At 34.5% G+C, this 24,190-nt stretch overlaps 1 protein-coding gene across 8 annotated transcripts in view; it reads right to left on the reverse strand.

The window, feature by feature from the left end:
• Positions 1-24,190, reverse strand: part of VPS13B (vacuolar protein sorting 13 homolog B) — a 737,914-nt gene that overhangs the window by 198,649 nt on the left and 515,075 nt on the right. For all 8 annotated transcript variants that reach the window (XM_074316465.1, XM_019757646.2, XM_019757649.2 and 5 more), the window contains exons 34-35: positions 21,838-22,525; positions 4,687-4,824 (exon numbers count right to left, since the gene is read on the reverse strand). In XM_074316465.1, coding sequence (XP_074172566.1) covers positions 4,687-4,824; positions 21,838-22,525 — 826 coding nt within the window. The remainder of the gene's footprint in view (positions 1-4,686; positions 4,825-21,837; positions 22,526-24,190) is intronic.

A 24,190-nucleotide genomic window follows, 5' to 3' on the forward strand; every position in this document is an offset into this window, starting at 1 on the left:
GGCTTCACACATGGAATAGAGCTCATGTCAGCTGAGGGCAGTGACACATCATATGATTCAAATTAACCTGCTGTGGACTGTTCTGCGGAGCTGAGATTGTGTATTAAAATGACGACATTTTAAAAACAGCTTGAAAGAAACCAGGATTGCTGAACTGCAATGGTTCCAATTTGTTCCAACTAATCTATCACCTGCTGGAGATATTATTCTAGTGGGTTTCTGGTAGCTGCTGTTTTCCAGGTTTCTCCAAGCCACTGACCTTGCTAATGGGTACAATTGTTGCCTCTGAAGAAAGGATGTGGGGGTTGAGAGCTCTGAAGGGGTTTTCGAGGTATAAGTTGGGATCTACCATTTGCTCTAAGGTGCTATTTGGTGAACAGATGAGAAAAGGGAATGCTCAAGAACTTTGAATTATTTTTCCAAAAACAAGTGCTAAAGAGCAGCATTTTTATCACTAAAGAGATTCCTGAAATCCCTGAAAAATAAATTTGAAAGACTTAATTCAAAAGCTGTTAAGACTGTACCTTTATGAAGAAAATTTAATGTTAGGCAGTTATAAACAGTATTTCCTCTATTCTTCAGGGCCATAACTTTTATTGCTACCACAACGTCAACTGAAGAGCAAGAAAAGAATAAATGAAAATATACTATTTTAGAGATGTAGCATAAAACATTCTTTGGGAATGATACTTAAATAAGATGTGCACATAGATAAAAAACAAATGGTAGCAAATGATTCTTAATGATAATACTGTATAAAAATTAGAAGCATTATTTGCAATACTAAAAAACAGCCTTTTTAATTTTTCAAGAAAAGGGAATGGTATTGGGAATATTATTAAGCTGACGTTTATTCCCCTATCTCAGCATAAATAGTATTCCATTTAGCATACTATCACCTAAAATATGTAAAAAAAAAAAGAAAACCGTAATTTTCTTGAGTTGTCAACAAGCTATAAAATAATACATTTAAATAATACAATTAAAGCAAGAAATGCTGTGATTCTGTGCTATTATTCCTATTGCTCTCTAAATCAGTATAGAGTGGCAATTGGCTGTGTAGTGAGGGAATATAATTATTCTATGGAATAACACCTACTTACAAAATGACAAATTATTTACAGTAAGGACATTCTTGTCTACAACAGTAAATTTTGGAGCAGTTCAAGTATGTTAGGTTAGTGTTTCAGTGGTATCCCGTACAGCTGATACATCATTCAAACTAATCTTCCCTCAAATAATTTATGAAAGAAAAGTACTCTTGGTTAAAAGAGACTTAGAAGAACTGGACTCTTAGATGCTGAAGAACTTAAACCATTCACTGGACACTGTTTTTGATTTTTCATAATAAAAATACCATTAAAAAAACACTTATCATTCTTTGTATCATTTCCCCTTTTTGTGTCCCCCAAACATCTGCAGTTTGGTCTTCAATACCTATAACTGGTGGCATACACATACACACACACACACACACACACACACACACAAGCACACACACGGTGCCAAAAAATGTATACATATTTTAAGAAAGTAAAAAAAAAAAACTATTAAAATTGTAATACTCAATATACACCGATAACACAAGATGAATACAAGTCACGTTTGACTTCTGCAATTATAAGAGGTGCTCAAAGTAGTTACCATCAACGTCCAGGCACTTCTCATTATGGCGAATGTGGGGACAGAGTCCCAGAGAGCAGTTTCCAGGCTCGTGGCCTCACGTGGAAAGGTGCTGGCTGGTGTGGTGGTTGGCTGTCAGCTGTAACCAGTTAGCCAATTAGCCAATGATAAAACTGCCGTGGCTGTGCTGGTCGGTCGGTTAGCTGGTTGGCAGGCAGAGAAGCAGAAGGAGGATTGCGCATCATGCGGCTCCTACTTCCTATGTCTCGCCTGGCAGCCAGCGAGACTGGGGTACAGGAGGACCCCTTGTTGGGGTACTGGAGGATGTTTGCTCCCTGTGTCTCCAACCCAGCTGCCAGCGAGAACATAGTGGTGTGACTCCCCTATCTATGGTTCCATGCGTGTTCCTTTTTGGCCTCACCATGTCCTGCGTTTTTATGTGGGGAGCGGGACCAGAGTCCCTGCATGACAGCGAATTACTGCTTAAGCAATGTTCACTAAAGTGTCCACTTGTATACATTTTTTTGACACCCTCTGGTAGACACACACATACCCCTCCCCCCACACACAATTTTTCTTTCACATATGAGTCATATAAACCTTGGTAAAAAAAGTGCAGTTTCCAGAACAATCAAGAACAGTAGCATCCACTTCTCCTTGGAGCCTGTTAGAAATGTAGAATTTCATCCATACATTCTAGAACTATTAAATCACATTTGCATTTTACCACGCTCCCCAGAGATGCTTCAAATGTACACTTAAGTTTGAGAAGTGCTGCTGTAAAATAACTATTTCAATTCATTTACTTAAAAGTTTGACTCTCCAGCTAGATTATCACTATTACTGAATGAACGTAAGATTAGAAATGACATATATGCAATTTTAAAAAGTATAAGAAACACAAAGTACAACAATTTTTAAAATCACATTTCTACTACATAGTCATATTAAATTCTAGAATTATGACTCACTCATTGACACTTCTCTTAAAATTCAAGTTATGTGACTGCCATGAAAATATGGAAAACAATTTACCACTGATTTGCAGGTCCCATACCTTTCACAAACAAATCAATCAAATGTAAACTAGAAGATAAATTTCTAGCTAAAGTGAGTGGAAGACTGTGCCTAAAAACAAAAGAAATCTGACACTAAAAAAGAGAAATAAAGGATAAACCCAAGTATCCCTGTCAGATCTCCATTAACTAACCATATGATCTTACCCTATTTCATCCATTCTAACATGTTCAGTTTTTTACATATGAACAATCCTGAAGTCAGGAAATGTCCTGCCACTGACATAATAAGAACTGTATCATAGTTTAAAGAGCATATATTTTTCTCTTTTTCCCTAGTGGTACATATTTTTTCCTACAATTGGTGATGGCTTGATTTCAATGAAATATGGTACTTCACACTCACTAACCAAGTTCTAGGACTCACACTCCTCTCAATCCATCCATTACCTCACCCCAAAGGCTTCTTCCAACTTTAATGACTCCCTTAGCCTTCATCATCAGCTTCTGGCTTTCCTTGGAGTAAATTTAAAACCATGTCTAGATACTTATAATGATTAGAAATAGTTCTTCATACTTCTATACTTTTCAATCCCAGCACTGGAGAAACATGCTTAAGAAGGCCCCACTGAACGGGCTAGTGTAGCTGATTTTGGGCTCTGTTTATTCCAGACATGATGACGGGCTGCCTTCTCTATCTATAGTTATGAATCATTAAGTGCACTGGCATGCTACACAGCATACAACATAACCAGGAGCATATAGAGGTATTTTTCACTCATCAAAATTCATGCCTTTCAGAATATTGCTAGAGATCTTAAGATAGTACAGCATCACAGTTTTAAATACTTAATGAATAAACTAATCTTTTGATGACTAATACCGTGTTTCCCCGAAAATAAGACCTAGCGGGATCATCAGCTCTAATGCATGTTTTGGAGCAAAAATTAATATAAGACACGGTCTTATTTTACTATAATATAAGACCGGGTCTTATCTAACATAATATAATGTAAGACCGGGTCTTATATTAATTTTTGCTCCAAAAGACACATTAGAGCTAATGGTCTGGCTAGGTCTTATTTTCAGGGAAACACAGTATGTCCTGAAGCACTATAAGTATAAAATAACAAAAGCAAAACTGAAAGGTATAATAGTACTTTCTGTTAAATAAATAAGTAGCTAAGACCTCACTGAGGTGAGGGGAGAATAATAAAAGAGGAGGAGGAACAAGCGATGAAAGAAGAAATAGAGCAGAAAAAAGAAAGAGAAGGAGGAGGATAAGGAGAAGAGAGGAAACACTTTAGCTACGTTAAAATTAGTGCAGTACAGAGTGTTCTAGGTCTGTGGAGTCACAAAGGCCTGGGTTTGGATGGCTTTTCTGCCACTATGACCTTGCGCAATTTATGCTACTTTTCTATGTCTTAGCCTCCTTATTCATAAAATAGGGATAATTACAGCACCTACGCCTTGGGTTTATACGAGTATGTAAAACATGTAGTACTTGGGACATAATAAATATTAAATAAATTGTGATATCTGTGTCTATTTAAAACTGAGCAAAAATATGTTTCAATCACTTTACTAAGCATTTGAAATAAATGAATTTATGTATCTAACCAAATCTATCTGTGTACCCTATCTTATGTATGTATATGATGTATCTCATCCTCCCACCCATCTATCCACCCTCCATTTTATTCTGTTCATTTACAGGTAAGGAAATGAAAGCATAGGAGATTAGATCAACAGTCTGTCACACAGTTAATTAGTAGAAAAGATAGAAATAAAATCTTAGGACTTTGGCTTGCAATCAACTATTCTTGAATTGTTAACTACTTTTTGTCTGACTAAAGGTAAGTTTTAATGTATTTTAATATTTGCCTGTTGATCTCCACAACAGGCAGCCTGAGAAGAGTACACTTCTGGAAAATAACTGAACTACTCATTTTTGGCCATGAACATCAAGATTACTAACAGACTCTCTGTACATGTTAATATACTCTCATAAAAAAAAGTACACATATCTGAATTATGAATTTCTTACCTGGTCCATTAAGAAAATCTTTAATTTGTAGCATCACAAGGGAAGGTGGAATACCACTTTTGCTGTCTAGTTCTCCAGGCACTGTCTGTAGCCAAACTGTGCAGTAATCAAGGGCTTCTGGCAGAGTCTTTCCAGGATCTAAAGTGATAAAATTGAAATTAAAAATATCAGTTAGATCACAAACATCTCATTTTGGTGTAAGAGTTTCAGCTGATAAACAAGAGGAAAAACTGGTTAATTATAGTATGTAACCTTCATTGATTCATTTGTTTGTATACATACAACACACAAGTACTAGTTTGGAGAAAGAGAAGCTCTCTCTATACAAGGTAGAATGATGAAACTGTATTTTCTAGAACCAGTCCAAAAAGGAAAAGACATTTCAAATCTTAACTCATCACCTTTGAGTGAGGTAAAGTTTATGTACTCTGAGCTGCTGACTGTTAACAGTTGAATAGTTGGATTTCTTTTTTTTTTAAACCGGATGTTGGAAACAAATTAAAGAAAACAGTGCAACCTTTTCAGTTAAAAAAAAAAAAAGGCATATACATGTTCAAAGAAGCAGTGGATTAGTACTACTTAGGGGTTATTTGATCTGTTTCAGAGTTTTACTGACATTACAATCACTTTTTACTGCTAGGCTTTTGAAGTTAACTTCAGTAGCTTTCCCATAACCTTTAATGATAAAAATTGGTCAATCTTTTAATAGTCCCAATTATAACTAAAACTTGACATTTTTCTGGTTTAACTTTTTATATTAAATACTATGTATTTTTTTTCTTTTTTTACTTTTTTCTGGTTAATATTGTATGTATTTTTAAAAAGCATTTTTTAGCTATGGGTGATGGCAAACAGAATTTTCTTTTTAATGCTTAGCAAGCCACAGTTTTTATTGAAATAGCTCTTTAAATAAAAACGACTGCTGTATCTTGGCATACAATGTAGTACGCTTTTTAAAAACTTCTAAATATTCACAGCTTTTCTTTAGTTTCAAGATTGCTTTACTCTGTGTTTTAATGGCCTCTGAATGTCAATTTTATAGGGATGTTCTTGCCATAGAGTCCATCTATTCCATTTTCAGTTGATTTGAAATGTGTTATTAAAGTGTTATTTATTTTAGGTTTTATTGATTGGATTGCTTTCAAGAATAGCATTTACATACAGTGTATTATATTCAACATATGGTTATATAGTATTACTGTCATATGTGAACTGGGCATATAAATTCTGCCTTGGAATTTGTATTTCCTGACCTTATCATGTGATCCTTATGAAATTTGGCACATATGAACCTTTATGTGATTTCAAAGAAAACACTGAAAGCAATTGATCGTGACGTTAGATCTATGTGGTAAAGATCAAACACTAAACTAGTGCATTCTTCTCTTTTTTATATGATCAGTGAATTTAAAGCAGTGAGAATATGCATAGTAGATCCATTACATAGTAACACTATACTAGTCTCTCTTTTAAATATAATGGTCAAGTCTGGTGAAAGGATGGCAAAGGTTTGCTGCTGGCAGGATCCATAATCAGTTTGTAGGAGCTACATAGCCTGCTAAGACCTGCATGTCTATTTCTAGGGCCTCACCTAGGTAGCCACCATCAAGAAGCTATTATTATAAAGTAAGTGGTACTGTACCAGACCTATATGAGGAAACGTAATTCTTTATTGTGAGGAAAATACAATTTAGAGAGAGAATAATGATATAATAGAGAAAACACACATAAGTGATGTAACTAAATAATGGCCAGAGATGAATTCAATTGATGTAGAAATATTGATGATTTGTAAAAAACTGGCAAGTAAAACTTGCGTTGATAAGTAAAATAAGTTATAGGAATCACATATCCAAACCTGTATGACAGGAAAGGGATATCATTAATACACAGAGTTCATATAATCAATATTGATACTAATAGAGACATGGGTAGTGGATAGACAAGCAATCACTAATGAAGAAAATGAATAAGAAGCAATAAATGAAGAAAAACAAACAGCATATAAACATTTAAAAATATAAACATTAAGAGATATTCAATTTTAGCAATAATCAATGAAAACATCTTTTAAAATAAGTAGCGTTTTTCACCTATTAGCTAGGCCAAGACAAATGAATCCTTTATCCTCTCTTTCTCTCTCTCTTTCTCTCTCTCTCTCTCTCTCTCTCTCTCTCTCACACACACACACACACTCACTGTAGAATTGTTTATCATAGCAAAAAGTAGAAAACAACCTAGCTATTCATCAACAGATTAATGTTTAAATAAACAGTGGTAATCCATACAATTGTTTAAAGAATAAGAATAGCTATACTGACATAAGACAGCCATTTTGTATTGTTAATAGTAAAAAACAAAGTAGGTTAAGCATCTTTTCATTTATTGGACATTTAAAATTCCTCTTCTACAAAATACATATTTATTCATTTTTCTATTGGGTCCTTTTTCTTACTACTCTGTAAGAACTCCTTATACATTATGGGTGTTAATATTTTGTTTGCCATGTATAGCAAATGTTTCCTCTTGGTATGTTAGTTGTCATTTAATTATATCCTGTTGCTTTTGCATGCATACTTTTTCTTATAGATGTGGTAAAAAATCTATTAACTTTTGTTTTATGAATTTATCCCTAGTGATTATATATTTTCCTGTAGTTTCTTGAAGCATTTTTAGGATTACTTATTTATTTATTTTTCACTTTTAGCTGTTTAATCCTTCTGGAGAGCACTGTTTTATGAAAAATTCAAAAAATCTGCTCAGCCTCACTATTAATCAAGCATATATACAAATTCAAACAAGATATACAATATTTCATTTATCAGATTAGCATATATGAAAACTATTGATAAGATCTTGGATGGGGGAGAAGGAGGATAAATGAATCCTCCTGTGTATGGTGGGTAAGAGTGTAAATACAGTATTGTTGCATGGGTGGGGGGAGAGGGCTGAAAATGAGTATCTACCAAAATTCCAACATCCATGCCCTTGTAATCAGAAAGGCCATCTGTATGACTCTATCTTAAAGAAATACTTATAGACACATAGATAAATATCCAAATAAGTTGACTGTGCCATCATTTAATATATTAAAAATATGGGAAAAATACAACTAGACAGAGAAATGGTAAAATAAATTATGATTATACTATTAATACTATACATAGAATACTACTCCGGCATTATTCACTGTAGCTAAGACATGCAAACAACATAAGTGTCCTTCCATGGATGACTGGATAAAGATGGTACATATATATAAAGGTGGTACATATATAAGGAGCAGTACTCAGCCATGAGAAAAGACAAAATAATGCCATTTTCGACAACATGGATGAATCTGGAGAATAACATGCTAAGCAAAATAAGTCAGAAGGAAAAGGACGAGAACCATATGATTTCACTCATATGTGGGATATAAAACAGAAAGCAACAAACGAACAAACAAAACAAAACAAAACTCAGACACAAACAACAGGGAAAGGGGGTAAGGGGAGGTTGAAGAGGGTAAAGGGGGTCAACTATATGTTGATGGAAGGAGACTAAACTTTGAGTGGTGAACACAATGCAATATACAGATGATGTATTATAGAGTTGTACATTTGAAACTTAACCAATGTCACCACCATAAATTAAAAAAGAACACTATGCTGTTAATAAAAAGAAGGAAGTGAATATGATGTACTGAAATAGAAGTTTCAAAATTTCTTGTGAAGTTAATAAAACAACGGAACAGGACACTAATTGTAATAAATTCAAATGTAAGAAACCTGTTTGCATACATACAAACATACACACACACACATATCTTTTCTAAGTAGCGGAGGATGATCATCTTTATGATGATTATAAACACATACTGATATATGAACCTATAATTTATCCAGAGCTGAAAAAATAGGACTACATATCAAGAATTTATAAAAATTAAAACAAAAGGGAGAGAGAAAAGCACTTCAAAGGATATGTGATGTCCTACCCTTTATCAAAGTATAGACTGGTGAAACAGCAAATTCTGATAATGTGAATGAGTGATTCACAAGTAGGGGAAATGGGTTTTATGCATGTTGCCTCTCTTTTTGTAGAAGTTAGAAGGCCTAGCTATCTACATCAGGGGGATACGACTTAGAGAGAAAATAAAGTAGCAACAGCAGGAAGCAGAACAGGAATTAGGAATTAAGGAAAATGTAAAAGTCTAGGAAATGTATCCAAGGAAGCCAAAATTTCAATGACTATTTCCCAACAAAATATTACTGGCTTAATGATATTATTGGTTTAATTACTATACAACTAGTTAAAAAAGTACAGCTGTATTTATAGGCCTGATAGAACAGAATAATTGAAATTAGGGACATTCAGGAAAACACAGGTTGCATGGCTGATGTATGTATGACAGGGCTGGTGGCTACTCCCCCAGTTTTGGCTAAATTCTCTACTTTGAATATGCCTGTAATCATTGCGGTTAGATGAAGCAGCAGTAATAGCAGAGAGATGTCAGAGTCCCAGAGAAATAGCTCAGGTTTGCAAGTCACTATTTAGTCCCTTATACTCTAATGGCTAGATGATGAAGCTCATGACTTCTGTACTATCTTCAGTGTAACTTCTGAATTCCATCACCAGGTCTAGAAAATAGGATACATATTACACTTTCCTCAAGGTCAATATTGCTGGGAAAGCACCAGATAAACTAGGGGTAAAGGAGCCTGTGAATATAATATAAATGGAGTGACAAACAGGGATGACTGGAAGCTCCTTCAGACATTGCTAGCTTTCGTCTCTATGCTTAGCAAACACCTATTTATTTGAATACAGGAAGCTCTCAAAATAAGCTCCTCCCACTGTTGATGAGCACATTTATGCTGTTATCTCTAATCCTAAGAAACAGGAGAAAGTCATCTCTTATTGAGAGTAACAAAGTGTGGGAAACAGGTCAGAAAAAATGACAAACTTCTCACAGCCATACATGTTGTTCAAAGTCAGCCAGAACTCACTTCAATAAGATACTGGTATTGATAAAGTTATAATATTTTCCCTCTGGGTTGACCTGGCCTCCCACAGAAAATACTTCATCATATCATGTCACAAGAAACAACCAAAGAGAAGATTCAGAAAGTCTGAAGTCCATTCCCAGTTGGATCAAGATATTATTGGATTTAATAGAGACTTGATTTAGATTGTGTTCTTTGTGCTTGTGGATGACTTTGCTCTTCTTCACAAAACCTGCATTTAACTTAACTGCTGGGAAGGTCTTCCCCTGAATCCGATAAAAATGCTCTTTGTAGTGCTGCTCATTATTATTATTTTTTAACCCTAAGCAAATATTTAGTTAAGAATGTCTTTGCTTAACATTTGAATTATATAAAATATAGCACGATTCACTATGGCTAACTCAAAAGGAAACTTTGAAAATAGTTTTTCTTTGCAATCTTCTCCTTGACACAAAAATTTGTTTTCCAAGTTCATTACAGAATAGCTGAATGCTATAGATTTTGTAAGTTTTATTATTACTTTGCTTTGTTTTACTATGTGGCAGGATATTTCTTTTTCACAACTAAGTTGAATTAGGTCCCAATAAAAAGACATTTCCCCACAGATTTCAGTGGTAATTTCCTCATTTTAAGATTGATATAGCACTAAATATATATAATACGAAGTCCAGTTACTTTTACACCAGATACTTCTAAGTGTTCCATCACACAGACCAAAGTTTTAATTTCTCTTGCCATATAAAGAATTTGACTTTTAAAAAGCTTAATGCTATAGTAATCTGTTCATCTGAAAGCTAAATATCTATAGTAAGAGGATTAAAGTGAGACTCTACACCAACATCATTATTCTTCCACACTCGTCCCTAACAGTTACTTTGATCAACCACAGGTTTACAATGGAGTTGATAATTCATGCCTCCTTCTACTTTCTCTTGGCCACTGTTGTGCTCAAGAACACCTCACAAGTGGACTGGTGAAGGAAGGGCAGTTCCAGGTAAAGTTCTGTTTGTGGAAGATGCAAGTAACTATAGTCCATAAGTTTTTGACCTCTTGATTCAATTTTCTCATGCTACTGTTATCTTTTACATTTCTGTAGAAAATGAGTGCTAATTTAAATATAGAACAATGTCAAAGAAACAAAATTTTCCCATGGTGGAGAGTTCTTATAAATTTTTTTTACTGGAAAAAAAATTATTAATTGAAATTTGGGGGATGAGCCCTGAAAAATAAACTTCTGATTAATTGGGTTTTGGTGTACTAATTTTAACCATGTTTTCTTCAATAAGCAAATGGTTTGTCCTCTTACTTCTGGTATTAGCTTCTTGCTGTATTAATATGATCCTGTTGTTGCTTGCAATTCTGGGTAACAAAATCATGCTCAATTTTATCAACTTTTGAAATTACATTATGCCTTAAGTTCCAATTATTGATGATATACTAGGTCTGACAATTAAGTTCGCAAACTTGTTGCTAACCTTTTTTGATATCAGAGGGATTATTCATTATGAATTTGTACCAACTGGACAAACAGTTAACTAAGTTTACTATTTGGAAGTGCTGAAAAGGATGCATGAAAAAGTTAGACGACCTGAACTTTTCACCAACGATTCATGGCTCCTGTATCTCGACAATGTACCAGCTCACACGGCACTGTCTGTGAGGGAATTTTTAGCCAATAAACAAATAACTGTATTGGAACACCCTCCCTACTCACCTGATCTGGCCCCCAGTGACTTCTTTCTTTACTTGAAGATAAAAGAAATATTGAAAGGAAGACATTTTGATGACATTCAGGACATCAAGGGTAATACGACACAGCTCTGATGGCCATTCCAGAAAAAGAGTTCCAAAATTGCTTTGAAGGGTGGACTAGGCACTGGCGTCAGTGCATAGCTTCCCAAGGGGAGCACTTCAAAGGTGACCATAGTGATATTCAGCTATGTAGCACTTTTACTAGGATGAGTTCACGAACTTAATTGTCTGACCTTGCATAATTAAAATTAATGTGTTTATTAAACTACTATTTTAGATTTAAATTTCAGTAACTTTCTGCTTTGATGTCATATCACATTGAGTTTTCTCTGACAGTAGTATATGACAAAAACATTGCAAATTCCTCAGAAGCATAAAATTAATGCTTGTATGATGTAGCTCTGTAAATAGCCTCAAGATTTACTTTTGTTTCCATTTTATCAGTTCCAGAAAGTCCAGAAGGATCTACTGTTTGTTTGTTTTTTAAAGAAATGACAGACTATATGTATTTTATTCACTTTTATGCAGTCTTCAATGACCCATTATTATGAGTCATAAGCATCGTGAAGTCTGCTATAGCTAATGAGTCCCGGCCTGTCCCAGACTGCATAGACCCAACATGGCATCTATGGCTGCTTAGGCAGACTGGTTCTCTTTGACCTGAGGCACACAGGGTCGTCATGTTTATGAGATAGGATTTACGTGATTTCTGATGAACTCTTGAGGGACAACTGGCAGGTGATATGATTCGATCCCAAAGAAGAGGTTTAGGAAATAGTCTGTCACTGACCCAGGACTTACTGAACACAGACTTACTTTCATGAAGCTTTCTCACATTTTGCTTTATAGGGGAATTTATGTCAGTTTTCACCAAGATAAAATATAGGGTAATGAAAAGAATATGAACTTCGGAAGCAGACAGATCTGGGTATAAGTCCTGATTCTTTTAATTGGGTAAATTTAATTTTAACATCACTGAGTTTCACTTTTTGTTTCCAACTTGGGGATAACAAACTAAATTGTGGGGCTGTTGAGAATATTATATTAGATAATATGTGTAACATGGTTTATATGGGGCATGTCACGATCGGAGTTCAATAAACAGTCACTATCTGGTTTCTTAAACAGAAAATCTAAACAAAATAGGAGTGTGTGTGGTATGTCTTTCAAGTGTCTACTCTTCCTAGTTCTTTTAGTCTTTTGATTTTGAAAAATCTTTTTTTAAATCGCTAGTCTACAAATAAGAGGAATATAAAAAGTAAAAAATAAAAAGCTTTGCTTATTAGTGAAAATTATACCCAATTTTGATCTTAAAAAATTAGTAAACTTACTTATATTTAATTTTTAAAATAATAATTATTGAGGTCTGAAATGCTAGTCAATACAGTTATTTCCCTTATTTAATACTACTGGCTAGAAGAAATTATAGACCTGACAACTTCCCTGCACTTTGGTTCTGATAATTATAAAAATTATGCATATATTCTTACCTTCTTTCCCATCCCTTATAAATATATGGCCTACATACAGGAAGTAAATATTTTGCAAGCCAAAGTAGACTCCATTTTTAAACTAGAAGTTAGAGACTGCTTTCCAGAGGAATCTGGGTATATCAACCTTTGTACAAAGAAACTGAAATGACACTTTAAAATAATTTATAAGAAAACATGGTGAGTGCATCAGGATCTCAATTTCACACAGCTTTCTTTTTTTCAGGAAGATCAAGCAGAGTTCACAGCTAGCCAGAGCAGGGAGGGAGAAACTACCTAAACAGGAATCAGGGTAGTAAGTGAGGGCTTAGAGACTCCCTACTCTCTCACTTCATTGACAAGATGTTCCTAGATGGCCCTTTAGCTTAATCCTTTTATGCCCAGCCAAGCATATACAAAGGTATTTCTTTATAGAACTTGAATAAAATTTAAAGGAAAGAATTTTGGGAGGATCTATTTTACTGGATCTATTTCCCTTTATCTATGAAATTGATATTGTTAAAGCTCCCAAGGGGCCATGGTTGTCCTTGGTTTTCATTATGCTCAATGGCTGGAAGTATAACTCCCTGCAATGAGAGGTCGCTATCAGAACAGTCACCTTCTTACTACTGGACATGTAAAAGGCAAAGCTACAGGCTTACTGAATTTCTCATATTTTTCTAGATTTCTCTCATGATCCTTAGTTTAAATGGCTATATTTTTCTTTTTATTTTCTTAAATATAGTCACAGAAGCAAATGTAGTCCATGAGGCCCCTATAACGCATGAAACTTAAATTGTGAAACAACTTAGAACCTTAAAACACAGTAATAATTCAATGTCAGCACAGCAAAATCAACCAAGAAACCAAATTCTAAATTGTTCTGGACACAAGTTAAGAGCCACCATCTCCTGGTTGATATCTAGGCATTTGGCTAACTCCACACTTTTCTCTATGCTCTGTATTCTGTATTTTGTAAGATGGGACGGGAAGGGGAAGAGGAGATTTCCTTGTTTGAAACCCAAACCTAGACTTAGACCCCATTAGAAGATGAAAGGATTCAAGTCGCTGCTGGGATGTGTGATCACCAGTGTCCACTGCCTCTTACTTTAGAATCAAGTCTTCCATATCTTGCTAGAAGAAAGTGCATTCTTTCTGCTTCATGATGCTAAGCAACAGATGATATATAAAATATCATTTTAATGAATTCCTTTTAATTTATTTTCTATGCTGTTCCGTGGTGCTCTGGATCTCTTTCCTATTTGGTTGTTTTTATGTTCAATTCTAATGTGGGTTTTAGATGTTTTACAGGACAACATCTGATTAAAATTCAGTACAAATAAACACAGGGTGTTGTCCAATAAAAAAAAAACACACGAAGTCATATATATCTAAGGAAGATCAGCTTAACCCCAACTGTAAGCCTCTTCTGTGCTCTGAGCAAGTCTGGGTTCGGTAACACTGAGCCAATCCAGTGGCTTTACATGATTCCTCCCATTTTTCCTTCATTTTATGTAAATATTAGTTAAAATGGGTGTCAAAAGGCCTGGGATACTAATCTTTTCCTCATGTCCAAAAAAGAAGGTCTGTTAAGGTCTCCCTTCTACTGCTCATAACTACAGAAGTCTTAATATTTCATAGTTCCAAGGCATTTCATAAATATTATCTCATTTGGAGCTCAAATTATACCATTAAACTATAAGAACAGATACTATTATACCCATTTTAGAGATAAGAAAACTAAAACACTAAGAAATTTAATTATTTGCACCAAAGAGCTAAGAACATTAGAGCCAAGACTAAAAGTAAAAATTTCTGATTTTCGTTCCAATACCCTTCCTCATACATTAGCCCCTCCCTCTTCCCCCTTTCCTCCGGCTGGGTGACTTCTTATTTAACTTTCTCACCACAATTCTCCCTGAGTGATGCACTAGAGTACCTCTCATTTAACAGACTTACTTACTTGCTGATTCCTGTCAAAGTAATAATTTCATTTCACATTATTGGTTAGCAAGAAATGTTCCCAGCAGCTAAATTTTCAGATAAATGTTCAAGTTGTGATCATTATGACATTAAAGTCACAGGTTAATTCTAAGCCTTTCCAGAGACTTTAGAAAAACCTTTAATTCTAAAGAGACATGTAATTCAATCCTTCTCTTAAAGTCACAATAACTAAATGAAATCAAGATATGATTTATGAGGTGTAAGAAGCCAGTTTATGATTTTCCAACTGTTGGTTTACTCAAATGTCTTTGGCACATTTTCTACAGACCTATTCATGAAAGGGTAAAGAAGTAAATTACTGTAACTGAAAATTTTCAAACTATACAATAGCTATAATTGCACTGAAATGGTGTGCTTTTTTTTTCCTTGGCTGACTACAACCACTATTTTAAAATGAGCTTTTAAACATATTAACAATGATGACAAAAGCAACAATAATAATATTAACATTCACTGAGCCTTGTGCTACACACTTAGTGAAGCCCTTCATATACATCGTTTAATTCTCACAGCAACCCTAGGAGGTTGCTATTAGTATTATCCCCATATTGTAGATACAGAATTGAGATTTAGAGAGGTTAAATAATTTGCACAAGGTCACACAGATGTAAGTAGCAGAGCTGGGGTTAGGACCCAGGACTGACTGCCTCTTGAGTTCTTATTGAACTCTATTCCAGGTTTGCCTCTTAATTGGACCTGAAGTCGTATCTGTAACATTTATAAAACTTTAATATGCAAGAAGTGTCTCATACTAGCGATATCATATTGTGGATATTTCTGTCCTACATAGAAATGTGTTATTACCTGCCTTTACAGTATGATAAATTTGAATCAACTTTAATTTCTGTATTCGTCCAGCTGATGCTTGAAAAATTACAATAACATAAAGAAGATGCAAGAGGGCAGAGCCAATTGTTTTCAAATTGGTTTGTCAGTTCCTAGAACACATTAATGAGTAATACGATACTGGATTGACTGGACTGAGGAAGTATGGGGGTTAAATTCCCTCAGAATGGTTGAACTCCTTTACAATCGACCAGATGGCACAGTCATTTCTTCAAAAACAAACAAAAAAACCCAAACAAACAAGAAGAAAAATGACTTTTTGAGTCTGCCTTGGGCTGCATAGTTAAGATATGAGGCAATTTCAAATCTGGACTCCATTACCTTAAACAAAACAAATACCAAATTTTAAATATTTATAAACACATCTAATACGATTATGTTAAAAACATCTACATACATCTTTATTTAAATGAGAATTGCCAATAATACAGCTGCTACATATAAAGGTGCTGGTAGAAGTTCTCATTTCTGTTAGAGGTTGCTCCAGGTGAGAAGGGCATGAAAAAACCCATTGCCACACTATTTTAGTGTTTTAAAATGAAACCTTTTAACTCACATATGTATTATCTACATGGACTAGAAAGAAAATCATTTATAGGTTATTAATATGAATAATCATAAAAGAAATTCAAGTTGATAGTTTATACTGTAAAGAATCTGTTTTTTTTTTAATTATGGAGAGTAAAACAAGGCACTATATATATACATTTACATGTATGGGTGGCATAATTTAAGGTCATTAAATTATGCAGATTGGGGATTATATTTTATCACCTTCAAAATTATAAGCAATTATCATCATTTTTATTTCACTTCAGGTTTCTAAAATAAATGTAGGTATAGGTATAATTATAGATTCCATTTATCATCTATTCTAGGTAGTATCTTGCAATAAATTTAGTTTTAATATATAAGTGTATAAATGGTATATATAACACACGTGTGTGTACTGATCTATCTATATCAGTCACATGTTCTAAGAAGGCAAATTGACATAAGGGAAAATGAGTTTCACAGTATTTCTTTTTCTAACTCGATTTTATAACATATGAAAGGCTATCCCTAAGGAACACATAGGGAAAACACTATTACCGCCCTTTGAGTATTTGAGCATGTTCTTTGCTTAATGGTGACATGGGCGGAATCAAGTTGATGCTGACAACTCTCTAAGAGCAATAATTATTCATTACAATACATTTAACTGATCTATGCTCGATGTAAAGATATTAAAGTATCACTTTTGGAGGAAATCCTGTATTAAGTTTCTCAGAAACCATGTCTTGGCTAATGGACTAGAAAACATTTTTATTATTTTAAATTGTAGGATTGCTGGTCCCAGCCAAAATTGGAATAACCTCACTGAAGCCTAAGTCTCATGCTGCTTACAATTAAAAACTTTAAACAAACAAACAAACATACGAACAAAAAAACCTCAAATACCTGAGGACTCTGAAAAGTCAGTAAGAACAATGCATGCAGATTAGGGAAGGGAGTCAAACTTGCAGATGTGACCCATACAGTGTTGAGTTTCCCATTTTGTTTATTTTTCCCTCTTTTCTCTTATAATGTTAACTTGAGAATGAGTCCTAAATTGTGCTGCACAGTGATGGCAAGAACAGCCAAAAGTCCAACAGAAACCTGGTCTAAGAAATAATGCCCCTGTGGTTTCAAGAGTGTAAGAGAGACCAGCTGCTTTTTATTTTTATTTTTTCTCTCCTGGTTTTACTCCAAGGGTGGGTCATGTGTATATGTGAGTGACTATGTTGTGGTGGCAGTGACACAAGTATTTAAGACTTTAGCAGGTGTTGTAACTATGTTTCATGAGATAAAGGTAAACACACTTAAATGGAAATATAGTTCTCAGAAAAGAAACAGAAACTACAAAAAAGAACCAAATGGAAATTTTAGAACTGAAAAATTTGATAGAAATTATCCCATAAGAAGAATGGAGAGGAAAAAAGAAAAGAAAAAAAGAAAAAGAAAAAGAAAAAGGAGTCTCAGTGATCTATGGGATAATATAAAACAGTTTAACACTAGAGTCCTAAAAGGAGAGGAGAAAGATTGGTACAGAAAAATATTTAAAAAATAATAGCCAAAAGTTCCTGAATTTAATTTAGAAAAACATATATTAATATTTACAGAGTTGAGAAGCTCAGAGAACCTCAAATAGAATAAATTCAAAGAAATCAAGCCCAGACACATCATAATCAAGCTACAGAAAACCAAATATAAAGAAAAAGATCTTGAAGGCAGCTAGAAGAAAACAACACATTACATATATGGAAACAATAATAGGAATTGACATGGATTTGTCTTTAGAAACCACAAAGGATAGGAGATGTGTAACAGTATCTCTAAAGTGCTAAAAGATATGGCAACTCAGATTTCTATATCCAGCAAAAATATCCCCCAGGAATATGAGAGAGCGAGAAAACAATACTCTTAGATAACAGAAAACTAAGATTGGTTGCCAGCAGGTCTGCTCTAAAAGAAATGCTAAGGACGTTCCTAATGCTGAAGGAAAATGTACCAGAGGAAAACTCAGAACTTGAGGAATGAAAGAAACGCTCTGGACATGGTAAATATATGGGAAATATAAAATGTACTCGTTTCCTCTCTTTAAAATATGTAAGATTATTGAAACAAAGATCAAAATCTTATCTGGTAGGATTTTCAATATATTCAGACGAAGCATATATGATAATTATAAATGGGAAAGGCTAAAGAAACATATATGATTGTAAGACTTTTATATTTTCCTTGAAGTAATAAAATGTTATTGCTAAATTAGGCATGTATTTTGGAACCCCAGAAGCAACCACCAAAATATATTGCAAAAAAATAAAGCCAAAAAACAAATAAATAGAATACTAAAAATTATTCTGAAATGCAGCTAAAGCTCCATCTACAAATAATTAATAAAATTAATTTGAAGAGTAGTCTTATTTAATTCCTCTGTATTCAAGTAGTGTTCCTGAAACCATCGCATACAAATGATACTAAGCTTTCTAAATTGCTTCTCTGGCACAGCTCTCCATATCATGAAGATCCATATATTGCTAAACGTTCATCATTAATCATAATTATTATTAAATGAAGAGAGGTAACCGAATGCAGAAATTGAGTCTTCTGTCTGGTTCCTTAGCATTTTGAACATGTCTGATAAATAGCCAGGGTTCAAATGGAATGAATGAATGACTATTCCGAAAGAGTGTCTCAATGTAGAAATGAAAGCACAATAGGGATAAGAAGTTCATTCTCAAGTAACATCAAGTTGACTGTACAAGACAGGAGGGTAAGTGTGATTTTTAAAACCATGTAGATTAATTTAAAGTAGTTACCTTGGGATATTACACCATATTTCAACAATACTCAAAGGATTTTTAGTATTTGCTTTCAGTGTCTTCACTGCCATCTCCTAAATATATCATATGAAACCAAATCTTCATAATTTAATGTTAAAAATATTTCTACCTTCAAGAATCTCCCAACATGCTTTAACAATGAATAAAGTCAAAGATCAAGTGGCTCTAATCATTCTTAGGACCCTAATGAATTAGAGAATCAAAATCTCTGAGATGACTAGGGTCTTTAGAGGTCTCCTGTGTATGAATTGCTTTGTAACATTCTTATTGGTTCCCTTATTAGTTAATGAGTTAAATAAAATCTTTGACATTTTCTTTCATATTTACATAAAAAATTATGATTCTTTTTGAAAATTATCCTTTAAATATAAGCCTTTTTAAAGAGTAAAACAAAATAATTTGTTTACTTTTTGTTTCATATGATTTCCATACAAAGGAACTCAAGTATATGAATAATGGTTTATGACTTGCATAGAAAATAATAAACAATTACAAGCCACACTACGCTAAAATTTTTTTACAATCGAATGTTTCTGTCCTCTCAAAAAAGAAAGAAAACCCATTATTGCTGTAACAACCTCAGGCGTGTCTGACATACTGAAATGAGGCAATCACTGAGATGCACATATATGCTAAAACCGCAATTGGTTGGCTACCACTTGAGTTACCTTATGGAAAAGGATGAATTTTAGCATCAAGAGAGACAGTACAGTAAATCCTCACTTAAGGTCGTTGATAGGTTCTGAGACTTTAAGCAAAACAACATGTAACAAAACCAATTTGACCATAGGGTAATTGATATAAACAAGAGTTAAGTTCCTACAATATCTCATCAACATTATAACAACATGATGTTGAATGAAATGACGTTATTTGAGGACCTGATGTATGAACACTGCAGAAAGGCATAATGTTACTCATTCATTTTTAACTTATGATGACTTTAACTTTTCCTTGACCTTTCTTAGAAAGTTAGCCTCATGATTGGGTTCCATGTTGGTCTATATACAAGGATGTTTTTTAAAACAGAAAGTATTTTATTATTTTGACCCAGGAACTGATTTAACCGTACGTCTTTGATATGAGCCCTGATAACTTTGAATTTAGTATAAATATCTCTACTATTCATAGAGGCCACTAAAGTCACCCACCTATAAAGTGACTACAGCTGAAAGAACTTAAGGAGGGGCTTGGAATTAAGATTAATTCTTCCAGTTTTGGCCATTTTTAAGCTGACCCCCAAACAGGTATCAGGTATATAGGCATGAGTCTTTGTATCACTCCACTCCTCAGCACCACTCCCATCTCCAGTGCTCCTGAACTGTAGGCACTCAGTAAATGAGAACATGTTTGAGGAAGGGAGGCAATGGTTGCTGGTAAATGTTTAACAACTGCCTCTCAGAGTAAGAAAGCTGATTGATAGTATTTGCCAGTATCTGTGGCATAAATACTCTCATTATGGCCGATTTAAACTACCAGTGGTTTAACAACTGTCTTTTAAAGTTCTTAAAAATTTAACAATTGGCTCTTGCAAGCCAGTATGAAACCAGCTCCAGCACACCAATGGAGACAGAGCCAGGAGGCAGTCTAGGAGGTAACCCTAGGTTACTCCTCCTTAGTAACTGGCCTGTTACTCTTTTCTGAAGCAGAGGACTTGCACCATGCCTCAGCAAGAACCAAGGGTCCCCTATGACCTTACTTTCTTGGGCTGAACCCTGATCCTCATGCCTGTCATCCACTCTCCAGGAACCTGTGTAAAATGGTTCCCCTTCATGCCAAGAACGCACCAGCCAATTTCCAGATTGGACCAATTCTCCAAATCTCTCACTGCTGGCTTCCATTTGCTAGATGGGACCACCTGATAGCAATAAAAATGCCTGAACTAGACCTGAGCTTGCTACCGCTCTCTTCCAATACCAAGTTTTATATGACTCGGCAACCCTCTCCAGTCTTTCAGGCCAAATCTCTAATTCTACATTATCTCAGGGAAAAGGTCTCTACCTTGCTTGACCTGTTTCCATTAGCCCTTGTTACTTAACAGCCATTATGTCTATAATCTGAATCCCTGATCCTTTCCTAGTCTCAACAGGCAACAAGCGTCAGAAGTTCAATATAATTATTATAACACAGGATGCTCTCTGGTTATAAGGCAGGTATAGATGGGGCACAAAGAGCCAGCTGGCCAACACCACTAACAAACGTGTTTGTTGTAGATATGTAAAAATCTTTACATCATCTTAATTTGATAATAAACCTTCTCAAACAAATTTACTATTATCCTGTTATAGTATGATTAGATCAAAAGAATACCAAAACAATAAACTGAATTTTCTAAGGTTCTTTTTTTTTTTACTGAAACAGGTGCATTAACCTAGAAAGCATACCCATAGGCCATTAATATGAAAAAAAGCTTTGCTTCCCAATCACTGGAAATTGTTAAGGATTTCCATACCCCAGAAAGAGCCTGTTTAATTGAGCTACTAAAAAAAAAAATATTCAGAGGCACGGTAAGGACATGAAGGCTAAACCTTGATACATTTCAAACATTTACTTAAACATGATTCAGCTGTGGGACGTGAACTTTCCATATTTACATATTTCTCTGCAGAGAAAAGAAGTCGTGTCTAGTTTGCCAGCTGTTTTCTGTTCGATCAATCTTGAAACTGGGAATAAAACTTAATATGCAATAGTAGTTAGTAGCACTCCAGTGAAGTTGAAGGCTCTTACCTGTACATTTGTAATCAGAGGCTACCCCTTTAAGCACAGCATCAAATATGGTCATTTCCACTCGCTGCTTTCTGTGGTGGCAACTCAGAAGCAAAGAAGGCTGAGAGACAATCAAGTACAAAAATGGTTCTAGCTGCAAATCACCAGTTCCTCTTCGTCCTGGCTGTCGAACAATAGTTATGCCAAGTGCTTGTCTAGCAGAAGACCTTGTGGATGCATGAAGACTTTCAAGAGAGATGGCCCCTACTTTTTTCCCTGAAGGAAAAGATATACTGCTGCTTCTGAGATCTTCTGCTGTTACCGTGGAAATACATGCCTCGCTGGGCTTAGCAACATCTGAATCAACTTCCGGGAGATTTAATGAACAATTGCCTGTTTTTTCATTATTCTTCGGTTCTTGTGCTTTTGATTTGGGTAAGGTAGCACAGGAGTAGGTCATTAGTGAGATTCTACTTGCAGTAATAAATATGTCAAAAGGAATGAAGTTGAGATTTTTTACAATGGATGACTGGCGTGAGGGACGGGCGATGCGATGCTGACTGGTACCACTGTGCTGCTCTATTTGTACTATCCTGATTTTAACACTGTCACTGCCAATTCCACTATCTTGAGCACCACTGCACCGAGATGAGGTTTCAGCCATGCTTCCATCAAATGTATCCATTTTTTTCTGTTCTTGTTTAGAGATCTGTAAGGAAAAACAAAAAAAAAATATTTAAAAGCAGCTACATTCCAAGTGTTTCTATATAAAAGAGGTTACATAAACACGTTAAAAATGCAGCTATTATAATTTGTAACAGAGTAATCATAAAAATAAAGTAGGAGCCCATTCAAAAATTATTCATATTAAAATGCCAAGGAAATACTTGAGAAAAAGTATCAAATGCACATTTCTAACATTAAAATATACTTTTGAGTGTCTGATTTTCTTTTTTCGGACAAATAAAAAGTAGTACAACAGTAAAAATGCCTCTTTAAAGAATTAGTGTTCTTTACAGTGATTTTCCAAGTAGTACAATAAACTGTTTCCAAATTGTGATTACTATTGGTTGAAACTATATTTTAGGTAGGAGCAGTTTATATTGTTTACCCATGTCATTATAAAACTGATTTATAGGTTTTTGGATAGTAAGAAAGAGAGGGAAAAGTCAGTAGTCCTAAATTATAAAGGACAAAGAAAACTAAATTAAGATAGATGTATGCCTTTCAAAATGATGTTTATTTTCCTATACAACAGGACTTGAAACAGGGTAAATGTAAGTGACCAAGCAAAATGTAAGTAATTAAAGCCCTTGAAGGTGGAGTTTTCCTTTGTGCACTGCAGGCTACTCATGCTCAAAATTATCCATCAGTAACACCCTATGTAGAGAACAAAAACAACTTAGTGACAGCAGCAGGTAGGATCACCTTGGCAGTACAGCTCAAGGCCTTCAGTTTGGTTCTTTGGTTCCACTTTCTTAGGTCTACCAACCATGCGTTTGAGATACGCTATTCGAGACCTAGATGTCTTACTTGCTTTTTCATTGAAGTAATACAGGTTCGTTAAAGAAACCAATGAAAGTCTGAAAAAAAAACCCAAATCCTCCCAACCTCCTTCCTATCACCAAACATAACCAATGGTAATATTTTAGTGCATTTCCTTTCATTCCTTTTTCCCTACCTGTGCAAAGTTTCCTCCACACCCCTTTATGGTTATAATCATACTGTAGAGACAAATTTTTAACCCAATGTTTCTACATGCTTATATACTCTTCATAATTGTTAAGTTTGAAAAGCTGCATAGTATTTCATTTTGTGTTAGGAACAAGTTGTTCAGCATTTCCATGTAATTGGGCATTCAAGTTTTCAAATTGTGATAGCGAACATCTATGACAAACATCTAATATTTCCTTAGGACAGGCTCCTAGAAGTGGAATTACTAGGTAAATTGTATGAAAAAGTTTAAGGTTATGGAATATTGCCAACACCTTTCAAAAAAGGCTGCACTAATTAATATCACCACATGCAATGGAAAAATATTCCCCAAGTACTGGGTATTACTTATCATATTTTTATGTTCTTCCTTAATTTGCCTGGTAAATATAGTATTATTTTTTCCAACATGCTACAGATTATTATAAGTAGCTTGTGAAAATGTTAAACGACTGTTAAATAATTTAAGTCCATGTATGTAGTCATTAAATTTTTTCAAATAAGATTTCTTGCTTAATATTTCTTAATATTTCAACTGATTTTAAAGTTGTTGAGGGACATACACATTGCTGTTAGAAAAATCCAGCATAAACTATTTGAAATAAAAACAACTTCTCCATTTTATTGTCATTATTTTTTAATTTATTGGGGTGACAATTGT

Source organism: Rhinolophus sinicus, linkage group LG12 (assembly GCF_036562045.2).
Source record: "Rhinolophus sinicus isolate RSC01 linkage group LG12, ASM3656204v1, whole genome shotgun sequence".
NCBI lineage: Eukaryota > Metazoa > Chordata > Mammalia > Chiroptera > Rhinolophidae > Rhinolophus > Rhinolophus sinicus.